The sequence below is a fragment of the Toxorhynchites rutilus genome, chromosome 2 (assembly GCF_029784135.1).
Source record: "Toxorhynchites rutilus septentrionalis strain SRP chromosome 2, ASM2978413v1, whole genome shotgun sequence".
Classification (NCBI taxonomy): domain Eukaryota; kingdom Metazoa; phylum Arthropoda; class Insecta; order Diptera; family Culicidae; genus Toxorhynchites; species Toxorhynchites rutilus.
The window spans coordinates 257,082,985-257,107,722 of NC_073745.1; the positions used below are offsets into that span (position 1 = coordinate 257,082,985).

Sequence of the window (24,738 nt, forward strand, 5' to 3'; positions counted from 1 at the left end):
AATAAACAGGTTAATGTACTCAAATCTGCCATATTCAAGCTGAGTAGACTGTGTGTTATTCTGCTACAAGGTCTAATGAATAATTTGGAATGTCTCGATGTTGATAAAGCCCTCCAGTTGGCTTCAATCATCGATATTTCCCAGGTTTTGAGCTCTGATTTCATGCATGATGTAGATAATCCACAAAATTAATCAGGTCCGACGAATTTAGTTAAAGATCCTAATCTTGTCAAAAATTTTGCTTTCTCATCATCTTCTACACCGCAGTGACCAGGCACCCAATAAAGATTAACTTCGTCAGTAGCAGCTAGTTGTTTTAGGAATAGAACACTTTCCCAAACTAGTTTTGACTGACATGTCTATGGTTTTACTGCATTAAAAGCTGCTTGGTTATCTTATTTTATTAATTCGTTTATTTTTACAGGTTAAGTTACATAAGTTTGAGGGAACCGAATTCTTAACTATATTTTTATAACTATATATAAACAATTTCCAAATTCCATGCTAAGTAAGGTAGAAAACCGATTACTCGCGGTTGACTCGAGTTTAGAAGGGTGACATTTTTTTATTTATGAAAAGGATGGGGCACTTGCTTGGTGCTCCCGTGGCCGAGTGGTTAGCGTCATAACTAACATGTCGGGTGTTCGGGTTCGATTCCCGTTCTGGTCGGGGGAATTTTTCGTCAAAGAAATTTCCTCCGACTTGCACTGTGATCACGCGTATTCTAGAGCTTGCCACTCAGAATGCATTCAAGGCGTGTTATTTGGCATAGAAATCTCAACTAAGTACTAATAAAAATGACGCAAGTAATACTACGTTGAGACGGTGAAGTTCCTCTAGGAACGTTAGTGCCATTGAAGAAGAAGAAGATGGGGCACTTGCTTGGCTATCTGAGAAGATATCGATATTGACATACCTGTATTTTCTAGCCAAACAAATGTTTGTACATGTTAGAACAGCTTGTTTTCTGCTTGAAAAACTGTAGGCCACTGTCCCATTGAGATGTCGATTCCTAGTCTAGTAATCCCAGCTCTCCAATTTCAGACCCATCGGTATAAAACACGAGTGATCCTGGACGAGTTTTAGGACCACGAATACTATTGAATGCTATTGCTATTACTGTTGAATAACACTAGTACGAATCTTAGGCAATATTTAGTTTCTCGTTATTCTATCATTAAACAAAAACACTAAACGCTGTAAGATTGGGTCAGTGGTCGGTTATATTGGCCTGGAACTGCTCTCTCAGTCCCCTAAGCTGGAAGGCTGTGTAACGTTTTCGGTTCGTCATTTTACATGGAATTCGCTCCGCAGTCATAAATCAGAAGTCGTTTCAAAGAATGCAATCTATGCAAACCGCCCAATTTTTAGCACTACTTACTACTTACAGCGTTCCCGCTTTCCGTGCGAATACATTTATGCTGCTCTACAGCATCACTTTATATTGATCTTCCACCATTGCGTTCTGCCTGAGATGAAAGCAATTAGTCATCATGTTACACCGCTTGGGGGTTTACTTCCAGCGAACCCATTCTCCGCTCTGCCAGCGATATGCCGTGTGTTTGATGTACTTTTAACGATCTTTCTTGACCCACGGCCAGAACCTTTATGTCTTTATGTCTTTCCAATTAGTTTCCACGATTCACTACGATGGGTGTGCTCTTTTACCGGACGAACGGACGCGCAGGCCGGCTACTTTCCGCTCCCTACGTCTTTCGCTGAGAGACACCATGGTGAGACAGATGTATTTTTCATTCACATGTCATAAATTTGTACATTTTGTCATGCATTCCGCGTTTCACCATACCGCCAGCAATTACACCGGAGCTCGGCTAGACAATTTGCCGATGATGAAGACATCCAGGCAGTGGCAATGGCCGGACGTGTCATATTCTAGAATCAAAAGACTATTTATTTACATTTGTGATAATTGAAGTAATAGAAGAAAATGTAAATTTATAAACCCTCAAGTCTGAACATAATTGAATTAGAGGAAAGTTCAATTGATTCGAACAGTTGTTGTGACAACTTTTCCTGCGTTCTCGGAAAGTCGTCCGTATACATGTGTCTGAACGAGTTATGAATGTGTAATTGAAGGTTCACCAAGTAACGCATTTCAGAATCAATTATGGTTACACGCATCATTGCGGATAACGAAAACAGCGAAGCTGTCCAATGAGAAAATTCCCACTTGTGTTAATTTGTGTTTCCTCAGCTGATTGTTAAGCTAATACACATAGCAGCCTGCAATAAATCACAAATAGGCAGAAAATCAATTATCCATACCAAAGTATCAGCTGCACCCACATGAAACTGTTGTTGTGCATTAATTTTCCGACAGACGATAGAAATACTATTTCGTAATGAGCCCACAGCCGTGCCAGGGATCGCAATCAACCGTTGCGGCTGGAGTACTTGAACTTGCCCAATTTCCAGTCATTGCACGTTACACGTGTGTGATTATTTTGTTCTGTACACCTGGTGGTGGGTACTTGTACGATCGCTAGGGAAAAAGCCGAGTGCATGAGGAAACTGGGAAAACTAGGTCATCTGAGCAGCAACTCTAACATTTTGTTTCCCGCATTTCAATTGAAAAAGGCAGTTCGCCACAACAGAACGAAGATTAATTTTGAAACAATTACAAACATTATCGGGTTTAATATTGCATCCGTACCGCCAAAACCGGCGAACTTTGTTTTGCCGGTAGGCAAAAGGTTTCGCTCTGAACAACCAACAGACGAGCTTTGCTTTCTTGCCACCAAGAGGTTCTATTTTTATCCATCGTCGTTTCATGTAACAAGGAGGATTTTTTCATGTTTTGATTTTCTGCTACCAAATTGGTCTAGTTTCGCATGCGTTTCGCGAATAAAGCGTGGCGCGGGGAAAAACATGTTCCGTTTCGAGAGAATTAATGGCAATTAATTTGAGTTATTGCTCTGTAAGCAGTGCACATTTTAAACTTCTACTACAACCAACAGTCTCTGTCGTATTTCGTACGTAACGATGTTAATTTGTAAGCTTCTTACATGATGTAAAAAAGTTCACATTGGAGCCAAGATAGAAAGAATCACTGTATTTTAAGACTTTACAACGATAAATAATTCTAGAACTTACTCCAGAATGTATTCAAGGCGTGTTATTTGACACATGAAATTTCAACTAAGTACTTCTAATAAAAATGACGCAAGTAATACCTACGTTAAGACGGCAAAAGTTCCACTGAGAACGTTAGTGCCATACAAGAGAACCACCCATGACAGGATAAATTGAAGAATATTGAAGAAAAATAGGAAAATTCGAAAAAAATTATCACACATACGAGGGCAGCCCGATAAGTACTTAGCCTACAAAACAAAAACAATTTTTTTGGAAAAGTGGTGATTTATTTCTCAACCTAGTCTCCTTTTAGCTCGATACACTTGACTCAGCGATGCTCCAACTTCTTTTATCCATCTGAAAATACGTTTCCTCGAGGTCTGTAAAGTCGGCCTCCATGGCGGCGATGACCTCCTTATTCGGCTCAAACTTCTGCCCGGCGAGTGACTTTTTCAAGTTTTGAAACAAAAAAAAAACAAGTCGCACGGGGCCAAATCTGGAGAATATGGTGGATGGGGTAGCTGTTCAATTGATCAATTTGGCCGTGGCGAAGGCGGAATTTCCATTTTTTCCATTTTTCTAAAATCCGCGGACACGCCCGCAAATCAAAACTACGACTCAGATCCGGTTGAAATTTTGACAGTAGCGATGAGGCTAAGTACTTATCGGACCGATATTTGTTCGTTTGTCCCTTTTTTACTACATTCTATATTCTATATGCTATATTATATCCATTTGACACACGTTATCCCGGCAGGAACATGTTCTTGAATTTTTCTTTTCTGATCAACTTTCTTCTTCCCGACTATGTTGGTATATTGCTATGCTGCTGTGGGTAAGAATCCACCGATGTTCTAGTGCTAGATCGGTTCGGTCTAGCTTGCATTGGTCATTACGACTTCTAAATACCTTACATTGGATGGTAAGGTACATGAATCAATTTCGTTCACATCCCATGGATAAATGTCAATGGTTTTGAAACCTTGAAAGCTGTTAGCGGTTATGTTCTCAGTTCTTCAAACCAAATTCTCGTTAACGGCCCGATTTTTTTATCCCGTTTAGAAGAGTGAGTGAGACCTATATAGGGTAACACGGGGTGAGTTGGACATACGGGGTGATTTGGTCCACCCCTTTATCTCAAAAAGTACGGCTCAACTTGGATTTTTTATAATGTCATATCTTTCTATTGTTGAACCGCATGTACCTAACGTAAAAAAACTTAGGTAAAATTCGACAGGTGGAAGGAAACGGTAGCATGAACACTTTGATTGTCAAAAAATGTGAGTTTTCCGATCGTGGTTTTAAGGTTTTTCCCGCTGATTAAACAAACTGTTCGTGTACTGTGCAGTAAAGTTTTGTTCGCCTACAGAAGAGGAACAATTTGATGTAGCGAAACTGTAAGTTTGATAACAATAAATGAAATTAATTGCATTTTAATTTTTGCATGTTTTGTGGGGTAACATGGACACGTTTCTGTGGGGTGAATTGGTCCTACAGGTGTGAGGCTTTTCTTTGGTCTAATTGATTCCAGATGCCGCTGAATTACAAGAAGAGGTTGGGCAGACAACGTCGGAAGAAGGAGGAGCTTGAAAGAGCAACGCAGGCCTTCAAGAACAGATTTTCTTTGACCAAAACCATCGAAAATGTTTGAAAATGTTCAAACAACAGTGAAAAGATGTAGAATTCGAGCTGGTCTCAATCCAATTTTTCTGGTCTGGAATCTGGCCAAGGTACCTGGTATCGATTCCAAAACACTGTTACTGATTGTAACATTATCCCAAAATACTTTACATAAACACTGGACCAAATCACCCCGCATCAAATTTCAATGTCTAAAAATCATCTCTTTTATTTCACGATATATTTGGTAGATCGAAGCTTTATATTATGATTAAACACTATTGATGAGAGAAAAAAAGTGTAGTTTAGTGTTCAATGTTACATTTTTTATTTAGACCGCATTGGTTTGGAAATATTAGGCGATTTGCTTAGGGGGTCCTAAATCCCCTCTTTTACCCTACACTCGATAAAAAAATAAAAGAACAAAATGCGAAGTCGAAATTTTTAGCCGATTTTTCAAAAATGTTGTAACTCCGTGAAAAATCAACGCAACGCAACGCAGATGGGATATACCTCATTTTGAAGCTTCAAATATTTTGGACAAACATATCGGGATGAATGAAAAAAACATTTCTTTTTGTTTTTTCAATCTTTTTGTATACTAACACAATTTTTGCTAACCAACTTAAAAGCTAATCCAATTAACCCTATCAATCAGCATTCATTTGGTTTGTAGAACGTTCATATAGGACCTTCCCATATTTCTGTTAAAATGAAAAATTGTGCTTTCGTCTTTGATGATGAATAATTCTTTAAATAATGATCTCACCGTAAACCGAAAGGTAGTTTTGAAAATCTCAATAAACTCTGTACAACGCTCAGTTGTTGCTTTGACAAACAAAAATAATTTGAATTTTTTGCATCGATTTTAAACAGGTGCAAAAAAAAACGTTTCTATAGTGTTTTGGAAAACCTTTTGTAGTTTTGCAAATATTGTTTCATATTGATACGTTCGGCCGTTTTTTCTAGTCGATTTATCAGAGTTTGGAGCAAATTAGAGGATCACTTCATCGCAAACTGTACCAAAATTATAAAATGTTATGCGTACCCTCCAAATTAACGATTCGTGACATTTGTTTTTATGCGTTTGTGGGTATAACGAATGCAAGGAGTGATGATAGTCTCACATATACACACATTCCACAGTCAAGAACATATAAAAACGAATGTTACGAATCGTTCTATTTGATGGTACGCATAGCATTTTTTTAGTTTTAATACAGTTAAAAATATTTTAAACTATATATAATCGAGTCCGATCTGCAATATGATCACACTGATTTACGACTGGTTTTTAGGCAGGCGTTTGCAGCATCATTGATCTTATTTCGAAAAAAAAAAATAATAACTGGAAATCCAGCCGCCTCGTGTTAAGATTTTGCGAACAAATACAGGAAGATTAAATATGTTATTGTTATATTCCAACTCGGCCCTGATCTTGTTGGTTCCGATGGAGAGGTCGGATGCCGATGTCGACGGATTGGAGCCTTGGAACCTCTCTGGAATGTCGAGCAAAAGAAGATGCAGGAATATGTTCGTACCACGGTTGTATCACATTCACCCGAAACACGTTTACCCGAAGCACATTCACCCGAATGAGTTTTGTCGAATCTCCTGTTGATAGATAAAATTAAGTCAAAACAACATAAGATGAACAAAAATACGAAGTAAAAAAAATGTAATAAGGAAATTTGAAAATGATGCCGGAGACTTCGCTGTGTCATTTTTAGAAATTAGTGTAGGCACAATTAACATACCGTCTTCTTTCAATCCGCATTGCTCTTCAAGGCTAAGAAATAATTTAGAAATGAACACGGGGTATGGAATATTTCAGAAACTAAGCAGGTAATTTTAACATAAAAATTAGTAGGCATAAATGCCTTGAAAATATGAAAATAATTGGCAGGAAGAAAAAAAGGATACATACGTATTAACACTACAGCGCAAATATAGGGTTGGGGAAAAGGAAATGTCTTATTTCTGATCGAAATTTGACGCTTTATTTAACATACTTAAAATTATCCAATTTAAGTCAAATATACGTCGTTTTGTTCGCAAACTTGTTGCCATTTAGAAGGGAACTTCATTATTCCCCCTTATAACCAGCCCCCCCCCTTCCTTATTTGCAAAAAACTCAGACAGCCAGTTTTCGCAAGCCTCTTTTGAGGCCAACTTAGTATCACCAAGAGCGTTTTGCAAGGACCGGAAGAGATGATAATCACTTGGAGCCAGGTTCGGACTATACGGTGGGTGCAATAGGACATCCTATCCGAGCTCCCGTAGCTTCTGGCGGATCATCAAAGATGTGTGAGGCCAAGCGTTGTCCTGGTGGAAAACAACACCATTCCTATTGATCATTTCTGGCCGCTTCTGGTCAATCGCCTGCTTCAAACGGTCAAGCTGCTCACAGTAGAGAACCGAGTTGAGGGTCTGGCCATAGTTGAACAGCTCATAGTGGATGATTCCCTTCCAATCCCACCAAACCAGTGTTTGCCAAATGATCCACTCATTGAAAAAATCGCTTTCGTTCGTTCAAATATGATCTTTCAGGAAACATTTCCCCCAGCGGTATTCTTTTGTTGTTATGTGTTGCAAATCACGACACAAAAGAGAACGAGACAACTCTGCATCGGCTCGCACTTTATTGCACACCAGCATGCAAGCAAAGCTATCATATACGCTTTTGGTCAGAAAGCTTATTTTCTTCTTTGCCCCTAACATATGCATATCGACCTCTCCATGCATCATGAAACAGCAGGATCGTACGGACCACGCAAAGCGAAAGATTCATATTCAGCTAATGTAGCAGATCCTGATTTTTAAGTCTCAGAGAGTGCAAACTATATTATTATTTAGCTCGATAGAGGCTAAAGAAGGGTAGTCAGATTATATTTTCCATTTTTAACGCCGCTATCTCTTGAAATATGTATATTCATATAGACCGCATAGTTTTACTAGCAACACCGCTCCAGTGAGAAGCAAAAACTCTCACGTTTTATCTCTTTTCCCATTCGCTGCTCTCCGCAAATGGTGACTAAATGATGACGTAATTTTTCTTGTATCATTTATTGCTTTGCATTTTTCTGTGCAGCGGGTTTCGCTATAGTAAAATGGGACAATATATGCGGTTCAAACTTGTATGCAGGCTTCGAAAATGGTATGCGATGTTTGATACAGATCGGATATGCAATCAACAGTCTTCGTTCCTCTCTTAGTTTAATCACTAAATGTTACACAAGTGATTACTGACATTCATACAAGTTTCTGAATGATCCTCTCATATTTGGTTATATGTTCGTGAGAGTTTACTTGCATGACACATTGTGTATCATTCGATTTTGATCGAAATCCAAACACTGCACCAAACACACAGCAAAACCTTACTGGCCGTCAATCCGGGCTTGGCGATGGTTTGGGCCGGCTCACCGCGCTTCTACCACGCTTTAGGTTGTCGTACGTGATCCACTTTTCATCACCAGTCATCATCTTCTTCAAAAATGGGTCGAGTTCGTTCCGTTTCAGCCGTGCATTGCAGGCTATGATTCGGTCTAAAAGATTTTTTTGCGTCAACACATCCAGCTTTTTTGGAATCCAATCTTCTGCAAATGGTTCCAAACGGTTTTATGGTCTATACCCAGTTCCTGGCTAATCAAGCGAGTGCTCACATGCCGGTCTACGACACTTGTAGCACAGATTGTCGTCTTTAAATAGCCGTATAGTATGACCCGATGCAATAAGTACAACACAAGATATGTTAAAGTGTTGTCATATATTGACAATATACGACATTTCTTTTTCCCCAACCCAATATTATTATGAGTATATTTTTACGTAATGAAATTTATTCTGAGGTCAATGTAATGAGGTTAAAGTCGGTTGAAAATAAAAAATTAAATGAAGCATTCCGAGGATGAGCGTTTATGAGAAAATGTTCCACGAATTCACGATCGAAATAATCAACAAAGCTAGGAGATTGATGTATCGCAAATGTATGGGAACTGCTGAGGATTTGTAACGTGGTCCCGAAACTTCGATTTAATTGGTGTGTAAATCATCAAAACCCGTTCACAGCGAAAATAGTTATTAACGTTAACATTATTTTCTAAAAAATGTGGCCTGTTTTCTGATTCGGCACTCTTTCTGAGAGACGTAGTCCTATTTCAGAAAAAAAATTTCTGGTAGAAATGTTCCAATTTGTTGTTAGGGCAGGTTCATCTCTCCAAAATTTTTGTGATGATTTTTTATTAAGTTTATCCATTCTACATTTTGAACAATCATAGATTTATAACTAATTTCTAGAGCGAATTAAGCAAAAAAATCTAAAATTCATCTGAAATCAACCCAGTTTTGATAATTTTCCGAAACCCACCACCTCTATCAATCATTCAAATCATGCCCTGATTTTCCATAGAGAAGTTCATGTCCTGAATCAGACTACAATCAGTTTTGTTGCAAACGATGTCAAATACGAGGAGTATCTGCACACAATTATCGACTCGATAGCGTTTGCAACCCATTGAGATTTCAACCTGTGTTCGTATCGAGATGACAACCTACGTCCGCCGGGTCCATGGAAGCCTACGTAATGTAAAACTGATGAATCGTTTTGGACTCCTTCAATCCGTGAAATAATGACGGCATGGTATAGAGCCCAAATTCAAAAACAGTACGAATCAATGAATACTACAGTTTCGTCAGTGCATAAACCTCGTCAAATTACTTGGTGTTGCGTAGTGAGAATCCAGGAATGGTCTTCCTGGAACAATCCAAGAGGCAGACCAAGACGACTCAGTTTTGTGACAGCGAGATCGACCGTTTGTCGAAAGCTATGTACACCGCGTTCACTTATTGACGTTGCGAATTACTGTGCTGGTCAAGTCCACCAAGTTGGAAGTTGTCCAGTGTTTCTTCATGAATCCATGTCCGAGATTGTTGGTTGAAGAGCTGGATACAACTTGTCATGCATGAGACTTTCAAGCAGCTTGGTCAAACAGCGAAAAATCGGAATGGGCATTCAATTCTCCACGCTGTGTATACAACCACTCTCGAAGATCGGTGTAATTGAAGCAAGTTTCCAAATATCTGAATATCTGGGACACGGCGTCCATTGGGGATTGATTGAACATAAGTATGGCGGGAGCGGCGAACGATGATGCACAGTTCTTGATGAAATATTGAGGAATATGATCCGGGTATTCAGCTCACTGTAGGAAAAAGCTTTCTTCAAATAGGTAATATGTTCTAATGAGGGTGGTAAACACTGCGGAAGCACTTGGACCATTTGAAATAGGATTTTCGATCAAATTCGAGTTCGTAATAAGCTTTCCTCAGAATACTAATCGATCTTATCGACGCCTTATCAAAGGCCAAGCAAGAAGCGTAAGCCCACTTCGTTCACGGGAGCTTGTTTTTCCGAAATGTAGAATTGTAACACGGACACGGCTTTGCGATGGAAATGACAAAATGTGAAACAACGAGGCAGCTGATGCGACTTATTTATTGGACAGATCACGTACTTAGAGAGCTCTCTCATTGTTTCCGTTCATTCTTCTGATATGATTTGTTATTCATACACTCTAACCAAACCACCCCATAGAAATAAGATATCTTGTACGTTACACTGCACTCAACTCAAGAGCGTTTTTGTGCGGAAGACAATTCACCAGAAACCTTGCCTGCTGTTCTTCGTTTACGCCGCAGTTATTGCGGGATTAACGCCACAGTGAAAAACAACATCCGATAGCAGCTAACTGTGTGCACATATGAGTAAGCGTAAACAAAAGAGAATATCGCGAAAAGGTAAAAAAACAGTGCATTTACGAAATGGTACATCAACAAGTACCCACCACTATCGCAGTTTGTGAGTTTGTTGCGAATGGTGGCGCAGGTCAGTGATGGCGAATGTGTGAAGCGCGTATGCTAATCAAGAATAATGCCAACAATATTCGCCGGGTGTTCTCAACGGCATTAGGCATGCAGCCAAACATATTTACCCGAATGCTGAGCGTATGTTATCTTTTCGAAATTTTCTTTGTTTGCTCGCGAGATAACGATTGAAATACGGTGCGAAGCCACCCCCGACGAAACAATGGTCACGGTCACGGGCGTTCAGCGTCGTAACACGCGAAGTTACGATAGTGACTTTTCGTTCAGAGATGAGGGAAAGAATTTCACTCAGCGGTTTGAGAGTTCGGATTTCACGTTCTGTCGTTGACAAGGCGCGAATTGGTGCGTAAATCGAATGAGATCGTCGAATAGCCGTGTCGTATGATTTGAGAGATAGTCACTAAATACGCGACAGCTGTCAACTCAGCCATTTCGTAGAAAGCATAAAATTTGTCAGTTTGACATTTACGTTTCACATCCATAATACTTGGAAATCTGCGTTATGGTTTGGAGTAATTGGCGAGTGTGATATGTGAACGATCGTGTGTTTCTTATATTTCACAGAATATGGGGAACATATTATATTATAGATCTCGGTTTCCTCAAGAGAATGAATCATATCATATTTAATAAAATAAAATCTATGAACGATATCATAGTAATTCGAACTTATTGCTACTTTCGAGTCTTTTGTTTTAATCATTGTCAAATTTTGCCAGAACGATATGACTTTTTTACATTGATCTACATGAAAATTTAACTAAAACTTATGCAAGGTTTCAAAGAAAAACACAAAGTTTTCCTGCGAGTGTTGGACTCAAATGTGATTATTTTCGAAATAATTTATAGATACGTGCCAAAGCAAGAACGTGTTATGGCTTTCCCATTGTACAAGTAAAATGCGATTCTCTTGCATAGAAGCGCCAAAGCACATCTAAATACAACATCCAACGAAACATGGTTTTGGTAAGTTGTTCTCCCGCTTTCACGCGCATGGCAACACTTAACTTGACTTAGCCACCGCCGATGTTCTGCCTTGGCCACCGGAGGGGTACCTCCATACCCAATCGACTCCACACTTCCAGTGCCTCATGCATGGGAATGGCAGAATAGGTACATTTGTATGTGGAAACGAATGCAGTGTCGGCTTAATCGAAGGAAAGGCACAGCCGTTGGTTGAGCTCACGTGCGGAGAGATCAGAATAAGGAAAATATGGTGTTGGTAAATAATATGATGAATGCATGTTGTTCACTGTGGTCGTTTATACGTATCCAAGAATGAATCGAGAGGTAAATGCACTCTGTGGTCCCCCCGCCATGTGTTGCGTTCTTTGTTCCCAATCGGGTGAGGGTGGAATACGCACACGCGTTTAATTCAACGGTAAGTTGAAAATAAGCAATTAAATTGAGTCGCTCGATTTGATGTTATTTGCGTAGGGTATGTTTTTCCTATTCATAGGAAACGCTTCGATAAGAAACTTCCTTGGAGGTTTTTTGTCAATTGGTACCTATCGTCTATTTCGACTGATCTATCATATAGATCATATAGATTAAATCTCGAAAAACGCAATAAAAATGAAGTGTAGACAAGAAAAAAATATATTTTCAGAGACTTCAGAGATTAATTGCGGATTTGGTTTAAATTTGGCTCACAGGATAATGATATTTTCTTAGTTTCAGATTTTAGTTGACAGATTTTCAATTTAATATGAATATTTCATAGTCACTTACTTATTTTTTCTGTGTTTCTTTATAGATTTATGGATTTCTATTACAAAAATTGAACACCAAATAATGGATTTCTTATTCGTGATATTGGTTTCAGATTCCGGAATTCAATTTTCGTTTCAAGTTCAAGTTCCGTATTCACCCTCCTGATTTTAAGTTTGTATTTCAAATTAAAGTATCATTCCTTAAAGAGGTTTTAGAAAAAAAAGTTAGAATTCGCCATTCTGTATTCAAGTTCGAGATAAACTTTGAATCACATTTCAAACTTCGAAAAAAATTTAGAGCTTGAGCTTGAGCTTGGGTAGACTGCACAATTCGTAGTTGCTCTCCGTGATTGACCTGAACCAACCAAATTGCACAAAGAACACACAGAATGATGCTTGAGACTAGCAAATCATTCTCGTTGTGCAATTTTCGGCGACTTCGGTGAACTTCGAAATAAATTTATAACGCTGAGATTTGAGATTTTGTATTATTTATCAAAACACTTGATTTTTGTTTTTTCAAACTTTTAACATTTTTAAATTTTTCTGACCTTTTTTGTTTTTTTTTTAATTTTTCGAATTTTTCAAATTTTCGGACGTTTTTACATTTTTGAAATTTTTATTTTTATAAATTTTTCAAACATTTTAAATTTTATCAATTTTTAAAATTTTATCATTGTTTTTTATTGTTTTTTCAAAATTTTCTTTTTTTTCAAATTAAAGTTCTTTGAATATTTCGCATTTTTTGATTTCAAAAAATTTCAAACCCTTTAATAGTTTAATTTTTTTTATTTCCCTAATTTTTCTAACGTCTCTAATTTCCCGAGTTTTTAATTTTTTTTATTTTTTTTCTCATTGAAAAAAATAAAGGTTTCGAATTTTTAAAATTTTACGATACTCTTAAAATTTTTTGATTGTTTAAAGTTTTTTTTATTTAATTTTTTTTTCAATTTTTCTTTTTTTAAACGGTTTTATTTGGTTTGCCCTGTAATTTGTATGTTTGTATGTTTGATCTGAAATTTGGAATACACCTTTATCTCTGCAGTCATTATAAAACTGCGTATTTCATTATTTTAAAAATCCAAGATGGCGGCCGCTACGAAATGGCGGATTACATATTTTCCCAAACCCCATCAAATTTAGGTATCAAATGAAAGGGCTTGACTAGTAGAACACAGTTATTCATGAGGAATGCAAATCTACAATGGCAGCCACCACAAAATGACGGATTACATATTTTCTCAGAACCCCATCAATATGGGTATCAAATGAAAGGGATAGGGACTCGTAGAACAATTAGAACGTAGAACAAAATGGCCGCCACAACAAAATGGCTGATTACATATTTTCTCAAAACCCAATCAATATGGGTATCAGATAAAAGAATTTAACTAGTAGAACACAGTTATACATGAGAAAAGCAAATCCAAACGGGCCGCCACAACGATATATATTTTTTTTCCAAAACCCAATCAATATGGGTATCAAATTAAGGGCTTGACTAGTAGAACACAGTTAATCATGAGGAATGCAAATCCAAAATGGCCGTCACCACAAAATGACCGATTACATGTTTTCTCAAAACAAACCCCATCAAAATGGGTATCAGGTGAAGGGGCTTGACCAGTAGATCACAGCTATTTAGGAAAATTCAAAACCAAGATAGTCGCTGTAACAAAATAGTGAATTTCTTCTTTAAACGGTTTCATTCAACTTGACCTGTTCGTATGTATGTTTGTATGTCTGTAGGGTTGTCCCACATTAATGAAAATTTGACCTCGTTCCTTTTGATTTATTGATCTGGAATTTGGAATAAACCATTATCTCTGTTGTATTCAATTATCTTGAAAAAACCATAATCGGATTCCACTGTATACTAATCATACAGATGATGTACTAAAAACTAGAAAATAAAAAAAGTAAAAAAAAAAAATAAGTTAAATGGTTTAATGTACGAAAGCTTGAAAATAATTAGGCAAGTAGCAGTTAATAGTTATCCCATCCCTTCCTTCATTAATCTAGAACAATGAAGACACTAAAATAAAATCATGGGACACAACGGATTTCCATTATCCACAGTTAGTTGTTTCATCATATGCCCACTATTGATAACTATTAACTGCTACTTGCCTAATTATTTTCAAGCTTTAAGTACATCAAACCGTTTAACTTGAAAAGATTTTTAAATTTTTTTTAATTTAAATTTTTCCGAAAAAAAATTTTTTTGGGCTTTTACAAATTTTTGTATTTATTCATAGAATTTGCCCTTTTTTTCTTAATTTTTTCTGAATTTCCAATTTTTTTTTCTAATTTTTGAATTTTTAAATTATGGTTTCAAACATTTGTAATTCACATTTTTCATTAATTTTTAGATGTCAAATGAATTATAGTTTTGTTCCACTATCCTATACACCAATCGTTCGCTAACTGGTCCTGATTTAACTGGTCTAATCAAATGAAAGATTCGCTGTGAGGGGCATTCGAATGTAATTTGGAATGTTATGAAAATTGACACTGTTTTCGCATGACATAAACATTGACAAATAATTTCCTCAAATTGTCGAACTCAATGCGAAACTTCCGTTGGAATCGTTCTGTTTTTCAAATTTCATGATCAAAGCGAATCAAACAATTCATTGAAGTTCCCCTCGATTTTATTTGACGTTTTACATGCCGGACCAGTTAAAACGCGAATGTCAATAATTGGTCTTCCCTTTTCGCCCAGTTAGTGAATGTTTACTTTCTTCAGTTTGAGGCAAGTTTTGAATTGAAAATTTTTCGAATTTCAATTTTTCAAAATTCTTTGATTTTTGTAAATTCTCAACCTTTACAATTTTTTACGTTTTTCATAATTTTCAATTCTTTTTTTTCTAGTTTTGAAATATGTTTTTTCGTAAATTTCAATATTTTGCCAGTGTCTACGACTCTCTTTGAGCCTGCCTATTAGTGAGCTTTCAATATCTAGTTTTATTGGAAAAAAATTATTTAAAAATTGGGTTTTTGATTTTAGTGATACTAGTTCTAATTTTGGAATTAAAATTCCAATTTCGAGATCCATAAATAATTATCCATATTTTACATTTGTAATTCAAATTCTCTATTCATTTCTTGATGTCAAATTTCCAAGAAAAATTATGAATTTAAAAGTTCATCTTCGAATTTGAAAAATTTTAAATTTAGGGTTTGTTTTATTTTCGATTTTTCTCAAATTTTCGAAATTTTTCGATTTTTTTTTCAAACTGTCCAAATTTTTCAACTATTCAATTTTAAAAACCATTCAAATTATTTTTTTCAAGTTCACAATTTTTTTGATTTTTTTAAAGTTTCAATTTTTGAAAAATGTCAAATTTATATTAATCTTGTAGTATTTTTGTAAACATTAATTCTTTTTCAATATTCATTTTTGCTAACCATGGCTAGTGTATGTGATTGAGTTTTTGGATGTTGCTGGAAACCTATTAGAGCCTACCTACTAGAGAGCTTTCAATATTTAGTTTTTTAAATATTTTTATAGGGAAATGAATAAAAAAAATTATTGAATTTTTAAGTTTTTTAATCCATCCATTATCGAATTTTTAAATTTGGTGAGACTAGTTCAAATTCTCGCATTAAAATTTCGATTTCGTGTTTCAGGAATTTATTCTCCAGATTTTACATATGTTATTCAAATTCTTTCTTCATTTATAGATGTCAAATTTCCTAAATACGATAGATTATAGCTCGGACCCACAATCTATATTCGAATTTGTAATAAACTTAGAACTCAAGAATTTTGTAATTTTCAACTTTTTTCCAATATTTTTAAATTTTTTTTTTTATTTTCTAAATTTTTAAAATTTTTCAAATTCTCGATTTTTTAATTTTTGCAATTCTTTCATTATATTATTTAGCACAGACAAGATGTTTCCTTGAGAAGGGCTTATCAAACCCATTGTAATCATGTGGTAGCGAGACACGTTTTCGTGAACTTGATCGCGCACCCTTTTTGAGTGAATGTTGTCATTAACATGATGGGCTGTGCGGTTTCAAGGCATCAACCGTGCACATACCCTTCAAGGCGTTTCGGAATGACAGTACAATGGCCTTTCTTATGCTGTACAATAGTGCGCTTTCTTTGCGATGTGGGTAAAATGCAACCAGAATAATAGTGAAGCTTTTATTGAAATCTTGATACCGGTACAGCATCTTTAAAATAACGAGCACTGTGGAATACACCATACTATGTTTTAGGTTAAGCCATCATCGAAATCATTAGCTGCATAAATCGTGTTCCATAAGGCGTGGGGTAGTAAATGAATGTGCCTTCTCTTCGTCATCCAATCTTTGTTATGCGAGCTGTGTCTCCGCACATCTTCTTGTGAGGCGAGCGTTATTGAAAATTATCTCCCAGACACGCTTTAATTAGCCAATAATATATCTTCACGTTGGTTGTTGCTGCAGTTTCTTCTCTCTTGTCAAAAACGCAACATGGGTAACATATCCCATAGCCACACCCTGAGAGAGAGTCGACGTTGGATGGATCACATTTTTGCGGAAATCGGATTCTCGAGCGATGAAACGAATGATTCAATTTCGAAGAATTTCGACTCGTCCGTTAGCGCTATTTGACCCTTAGCATATTTAAAATTTCGCGTTAATCATTTAAACGTGATCGCCCAATACTTATAAATCTTCCTGATGTCAACCAAAAACAAGGATTTTCATGATTGGAATAGACGCGCAAAATTAATTACGGCTCGAACCTTTCAGAATTATTCATGCCTCGAAGCCAGGGCACGCCTACGCATATCCTTACTGCGGTTTATGCAAATTATATCAGCTACTTGAGATGACTGCGTGACTGAGAGAGGCCATCATAACCAAAACTTTGTAGACTGACGATTGGAAACTCTTTAAGATCTCAAACCATTGTGATATTGTCCGGCTGATTAATTATCGCCTGGGATTGCATACATTGTGTAGCAGGAGACACAACTACCGTGATCATCATCATGCTGAACAGATTGCGACTGCACAAAAAAAAGCCGCCCAAGTCGGAGAGCATCTCCGCCGCGACCAGTCCAGTGATCCAGGATGCAGATAAAGTCAATCGGAGCCTTATACTGGATAATAGTCGATGGGAGGCAAGTTTTTTTTAAGGACGCTGCTATGTTTTGCTACTCTCACTCGTGACAACTATCATATTACAACGTTTTAGACGAACTGATGAAAATTTTTTTTTTAATTTTAGCGACGACTACAAAAAGAACTGATGTCCCTCATTAAAGAGCCTCCGCCGGGAGTGACGGTTGACGAGGAGAGTGTTAGTCAAAACTTAACCCAGTAAGTACTACCTTATTGTGACACAAATTGTTGTCCAAAATTTACAGGAATTCCTAGAATAGAACTGAACATGAGACCAGCATTGATGTTCGTTTTGAACATCAACTTAAAAGGGTATTCCAACGTATGTTCCATTTACATTTTTTTCTAATTTCTCTACGAGGAAATAAAGTACAAAATATATTTCTGTAGATTTTTAGGCTTTTAGGAAAAATACAAGGAAAATTATTTTTCTACTTTTCTGATGAACTTTCGAACATTTCGCTGAATTCCTCCAACCATTTTTTCGCGCAGTGACGTTGTCAACCGAATCTACCATCTTTTTCCGTCACTTTTCCATACCAGATTGATTTTTTTGCCACACTTTCTCAATTTAGGCAATATTTTTCGATATGACGAAAATCTGTACGATTTGGGGGATTCATACTTTTCTCAAAAAAATCAATATTATTTTGCTTATACCATTCTACGACATCCCGGCTGTATTGGCAGCTAGCTAGGTCGGAACAGCTTTTAGTGAATGAGGTCGCGAGTTGTTGTCCCGTTGATATGTACCGCACTTGGATGTGCTGATTCTGGATACACTCGCGAATTTAGTTGTACTTGATGTCTAAATGCTTCATCCTCTTATGGCCGCGTAGTTCCTCGGCAATATGAATGCACGACTGGTTGTCTTCGTGTATAACCAGTGGTGCACCCAGGCCAACGTCCAATTCTCCTAGCAAGTTCCTCAACCCGATGGATTCACATGTTCCTTGGCTAAGAGCAATGCACTCTGCTCCGACGACTGTGAAACGGTCTTTTATTTCCGAGGGGTCCAACAGATGGTGTTCCCAAACATTTGGAAAACGTATCCCAAGCTTGATCGGCGATCGAGGGTATCGCTTCCCCAGTCGGTTTCGGCGAATCCAACCAAAGGAACTGCTCTTGGACTACGTTGGTGCTCCAAGTTGAAATGCTTCGTATCTACCGTAGTACCATATAATCCATTTCAGATGGCACCAGTGGACGTCGATAGCGCTAATTTGAAAGTGACTCAGGTAATTCACGGCGACACTGATATCAGGCCGCGTGGATACCATCAAATAGGTCAGGCATCCTTATAATTCTCGGTACGGATTTTCAGGAAATCGGCTTCTCCAGTTTCAGATTCGATTCCAATGGGATTGGTATAGGCTTACATTCTTTCATGCCGAACCGCTACAAGCGATCGAAAACGTATTTAGACGGATTGATTATCAAATTACCTGTTGGATGATCTCGCTCGAACTTGATCCTGAGAAAGCTGTGGAGGTAGTTCATATCGTTCTTCTCAAATTCCTTCGACAGTTCCTGCTTAATCTTTTCAATCTCTTCTAAACTGTTCGACGCTAGGATTATATCGTCGACGTAAAATACCAGATAGACCTGTACGCAGTTCTCGTACTTCGTGTACAGCCAACTATCGTACTGGGAACGACGGAATCCCAGTTTCAGTACGAATTCGTTCAACCGCTCGTTCCAACTGCGTGGTGTCTACTTCAAGCCGCTACTTATACCTGCCGTTCGACCCGTCTTCATTTCCCTGTCGCTTTTAGCCTTCAGCAAGTATACCAAACATTCGTGTGGATAAACTCCAACAGACGAGACGAACGAGGCGAATCAGCTTCTTCAGACGGCAACCTGATTTGCTTTCCTACCATACACGAGCCACAAATTTCGGATTCCGGCTTTACGCTCCTTGTAAATCAATATTAATTTCGTTAAATTCCTGACCCGTTGGTGAAAAATACGCACTTGCCGTTTTCAATATGGACGGCTAAATTTATAACAGCTGGGTTCCGTTCATGAATTGGGAAACCAAAGATACGCCAGAAAACTACATTGGAGCTGATGTTTCGGCCAATTTGGTAGCTCATTATTTCGTCATTGTGATTCAATTTAGAAGTGTTCACATCGGTATTCCGTATTTAAAACACAGCCATATTGCTTCCGCAAAACGCATTGTAGATTTTCCATCTTCCATGCAGGGTGATAAAAGTCTTAGATTCTGCATGGGTACCATGTACCATGTTTGTGATAACAATATCGAACAGTCACCCATATTCCGGAATCCGATTGATTTGAACCTCGATCGGATCTCACGATTCGATCGATTCTTTCATTCTGAAATCCTATCGACTTCAATTCAATCGTGCTTATGCTTACGTGGCAATCTTGTCTTGACGAAAAACAAACATCAAAATAATTCATTCATATCCGTGGTGCAATTTACTTACTATCAGATTATCAGACACGAAAACAATATGAAATATTTTTTTAAAATTTTAATGAAAATTATGACTTGATGTTGTTTAAATACTTAGAAGACATACCCTATCTTTTTTTCCATAAATCACCACCAAAAGTTCATCCATAATATTGTTAACTACGGCTTTAGCCGTACTGCCCAGCTTGGCTCACCTCGTGTTTTATATTTCTCTCAGGGTCGGCTTTGACCCTCGGGAGGACTGTTTCAACCTCGGTTGGAAAACCAGCAAAGCGGAATTGCGAAATGCGGACACAAGAAGCTGCCTATGCAAAATGGACTGGTATTGATTATTTAATAGAATAGAGTAGAGAAGTTAGTTTTTGATTTTTCTGTATTTCTTCGGTTTAAAGGGTACCGTTTTCGTTGAGGTCCTTCGTTGTCCTTCGTGGTCGTCGTCGTCGCGCTGCGGTTCACCGGTGCGGATGGGAGGAGGGAGGCGTTCTGTCCGTGATGCTCTGGACCGTATAGCAAAAGGGCGTCGCTTGGAAACGTGGTGGTAGGTGGCCGGAGTTTCTCGGCAGGACACCCGAGGATGGTGTAGCGTGATTGAGGGTCCTATTCCGCAAGAGGTTTTCTCTCTCTACCTCTGTCACTTCACTCTACCATTCACTTTTTTTCTTTCACGACTTTTTTTTATCTTCTCAACTCACTGTCTTCCAACTCTGTTCTCTTCAAATTTCTGTTCCAGCGATACCAAATTTCTTCACTTGCGTGTCGTTTCATCTCGCTCATTTCCTGCTTCCATTTCCTCCCGGAAGAACATCTGTCAATCCTGACAAATGTCTTTTTCGCCTCATGTCAAACCACGTCGGCCTGATGTCGGGTTAGTCGGTTTAGATCGATTTTTTGTCAAGGTATTTACATTTAACAACAATTAGACCAGTCACAACAAAACAAAATTTTACTTACACACTAAACAGATATTATTTGACACAGACAACATATTGTGACCGATGACTTAAAAAATGATCGGTAACAATATAAAGAGTTATCAGTATTATCAAATTCATTACCATTTTCACTTCACAGAAATGAATTATGAAGCTCAATGTTGAACTGCGTGGCAAGGTTGCCACATTTGCACAACTCGATTGGACTTGAGTTGCAAACGAACGGACGGAACGGAACGGATTGAGATACGAACGGATCGGGTTATTCCTGATTCGATCGGATTTCAGAATACAGGAGAGTAGTTGATCAGTAGATGAATCTAAAGTTTCAGAGGAAATTAAACTATTCTTTTGCTCAGGGTGTATTTTGCCGACTAACCAAACTAAATATGTGCGTATGAGGTAATCCTCCCTTTTGTTATTCTACCGAATACATCCAGCAACATGTTGGACAGAATACGTGTAATGTTGCAATGGAACTGTTTAAAGACTTCATTTTTTCGTTTGAACACTCGTGCTGTCATGACAATGCATACGTCTTGGCTCGACAACAGCAGAGGCTGTGTCGTTGTTGCTCATGATAGCGTCTCGCAAGTGAATGTATTCTTTCTCAAACCACTTCTGTTGATATGCCGTAGGAATCGCAGTGGTTCGTTTGCATATTTGTCGACCATGGATTGTTAACACAGCTCAAGACACCGCAGAAGTTGTCCTGACCGCGTCGAATCATCATACGACACACATAAAAAGTCCAATCCACGCACTTTCCTATTTGTTTCGTCTCCTCCAACCACGTGTGCAAAAATATTAATTCAAAATGAGTAATGGTGCTCTTAATGATTGAAGTACTTATGACGGGATCTCTTTATTTGATGTTTATGCAATATCCGTGTTATCCCTTTAGAGCGGCCGGGAGAGTTTTTGTCGGATAAATTTCTTGTGTTTCTTGGCATAGAAATTTTAACTATGAATAATAATAATGACGCAAGTAATACTATGTTGAAATGGCTAACGATAGGAGCATTAGGAACGTTAGTAACATTGCAGAAGATAATTGAGGGCGTCGTATGAACGGTGTGTGTGAATGAATGAAAATTAATATGATGAATTATGAGAAAATACCTTCCACTACGATAAGAAACGATGTCCCTAATACGATTAAAAATTTACATAGAGACGCTATATAACTGTGGCACTCAACGTGTGGAACAATCCTTCCAGTATTTGTCAATATGTTTTCAACCACATTTTTTTTCCTCTAATTTCAGATGGATTATTAACATCGATGGTGTTGAGGGAACACTCTACGAGGGGGAACATTTTCAGCTGTTATTCAAATTTAATAATAAATATCCTTTCGATTCGCCCGAGGTTCGTCTGCTAAGCAAACCGTCATGAGTAATGTGAAGGAACATCATTAATGCGCAATTATTCCATTACAGGTGACGTTTATAGGTTCAAATATTCCCGTACATCCACATGTGTATTCAAACGGCCACATATGTTTATCAATCCTAACAGATGACTGGTGAGAATTATTTGTGCTAGAAGTTTGGCAGCAATAATAGGAGTTTCATTCCTAGGTCACCAGCGTTATCAGTACAATCAGTGTGTCTTAGTATATCATCGATGCTGAGCAGTTGTCGGGAGAAGCGGCGTCCACCGGATAACGGAATCTACGTTAAAACTTGTAACAAAAATCCTAAGAAAACTAAATGGTGGTACCACGGTAAGTACATTGCATATTTTCAGGGGGTTTCACTCGACTTTAACCCATTAACGACCAAGCTGTAAAAAATATTTTTCTAACAATAGCCATTGGTGTTATGTTGATTATTGGCGTTTCAGAAACCCCAATCTTCAAGAATTATTTTTTTCCGTTATTCCGTATTCCGGAAAATGACAAAAAATCAAAAAGGCGCCAAACAAAAACATTGGCCGGAATCAACATATTTGTTCCTGTAGGAGGTTCAATCCAATGGTTTTCTTCCTACATCACAATGTGTGATTTTATATCAAAGTAATATTGTAGAAAAGTTTACACATTTTTAAATTTTGTAAGGTTTTGTTTTTTGTTAGGTTATGTGAGGTTATGTACTTTTCGCACATAGTTGCTTTAAACCAATTTTTATGCTCAATAAAGTAATACAAATTTGAATGAAATTGATAGTAGGTGGTAACTAATAGACTAAGCTATCGTTTGATGCTAAAACCTTACCATATGGTTGCTTTCCAAAGCCATGAAAAATTATCGAAGTTGCTGTTCGATTTTTCGAACGCTTGGCATAAAACGGGTTAATTTTCTTGATACATTGGAAACGAGCTCATAAAATCACACATCCCGGTTGTCTCATTTCAGACGATTCTGTATAGAGCGGAACTCCTAAGTTCATTTATCGTTAGCCGTAATAACTAATACTAAATGAACCACCTTAAACCATTGGCCGCAAGCAAGCAAGCCAGCCATCGCAACAACAACATACAGAAGCAAATTAAGCAGCAAAATTTTGCCTAGATTAATTGACCCTCAAAAGAATTCGATTGTTGTAGGACATTGATGCAAGCTACAGCTATATAAATTTTCCAAATGCACAGAAAATCGAAAATAGATAAACATCAACAAACAACAAGCCGTAAATATTCCGGATATTCGTCCAAATACAAAACAAATTAGTTAGAGTAGAGATTATCAGATGTATATTGCTCATTGCTCAGTCCCCTGGTATTGAGAGGAGAAACTGCACTCTTCTTTTATTTGATGAACACAAACTGAACAAATAGTTTTGAAACACTTTTCTTGCATATAAAAAACAAATCCGTTAGCTATTTGATTTGCGCTGTTGTGAATAAAACGAAAAATAGTCAGTTAATTTTACTTATATTGCTAAGCGTTTTTAGCAAAATGGAGCCTATGATGTATAACTTATTTTCTCTATTTTGAGTTCGTATATATGGACTATAGTGTTGGTCATTGGTTTTTCTGGCAGTTAGCGAACAAACGTGAATTTATTTCCTGCATCGCTCGACACCGTTAATAATTTTAAATACCTGCTGTATGACCACGTTCAGAATACACTTCAAAGATATAAAAGTACACATTCCTTTTAATTGTTTAATTGCGGATAGAAATTTGAAAAACAAAATAAAACGTTTGGAAGTGATCGACAGTATTTCTACCAAAGCAAAAAAAAAAAAGTGTGCGAATATGGCAAAAAATAACATAACAGTCCAAATGTGTTCGGAAAAGAGGGAAAATAGGAACAGAGTAAACACATACACATTCACTTTGTCAGTTGTTACAGTATAAGCGGATAAGAACTTCCTAATGTATCCACAAGGCATAGCATATAGATACAGTTAATCTCGTGCGCGCGTGTAAGAAATTGAAATTTTATCGAGCATTACATTTTTGAAGCATATGCGAATATATACTTACCCAGAGAATTATAATGTTAAAATTGCAAAACAAAACACACTGTGAGTAGTTTTTATGATGACTAGTATAGACAAATACTATAATGTTTAGGAGAAAAAGATTCGCAAAAGGTATGAAAGGTAAAGTCGTATGTAAAGCAAACACTTACTATAATTAGATTTTATTTTATTATCGGCGAACAATAATCATTGTTAGAGCTGGAATTACGAAAAAAAAACAACTGCTGGTATTGTTTAATGGTCTTCGAAATCCCTGCAATTGAAAGGTGAAACAGCCAAAATATGAAAGCTTTTGATACTTACGGATCGCTGTTCAATTTCGGTAATACTTTTTCGTTCTCTCAAATGAAATAATCTCTGACCCAATGAACTTTTTGGTTCCATTTTATGAACAAATATTTTAAGATAGATTTATGGGAACGCATAGCAAAACTGTTTGTTAATACCTAAAGCATGAAACATTTAGAATTCGGTATCACAAAACCAT

General features: G+C 37.3%; 1 protein-coding gene across 2 annotated transcripts in view; it reads left to right on the top strand.

The window, feature by feature from the left end:
• LOC129769872 (ubiquitin-conjugating enzyme E2 W) overlaps positions 1-24,478 on the top strand; it is a 65,470-nt gene extending 40,992 nt beyond the window's left edge. The window contains exons 2-7 of one of the 2 annotated variants that reach the window (XM_055772376.1): positions 17,064-17,437; positions 17,545-17,636; positions 22,085-22,187; positions 22,259-22,344; positions 22,400-22,545; positions 23,176-24,478. In XM_055772376.1, the coding sequence (XP_055628351.1) occupies positions 17,306-17,437; positions 17,545-17,636; positions 22,085-22,187; positions 22,259-22,344; positions 22,400-22,545; positions 23,176-23,189 (573 nt within the window). In that variant the 5' untranslated portion in view covers positions 17,064-17,305 and the 3' untranslated portion in view covers positions 23,190-24,478. The remainder of the gene's footprint in view (positions 1-17,063; positions 17,438-17,544; positions 17,637-22,084; positions 22,188-22,258; positions 22,345-22,399; positions 22,546-23,175) is intronic. The other variant, XM_055772377.1, reaches the window with a different exon arrangement.
• Positions 24,479-24,738: the final 260 nt, after the last annotated feature.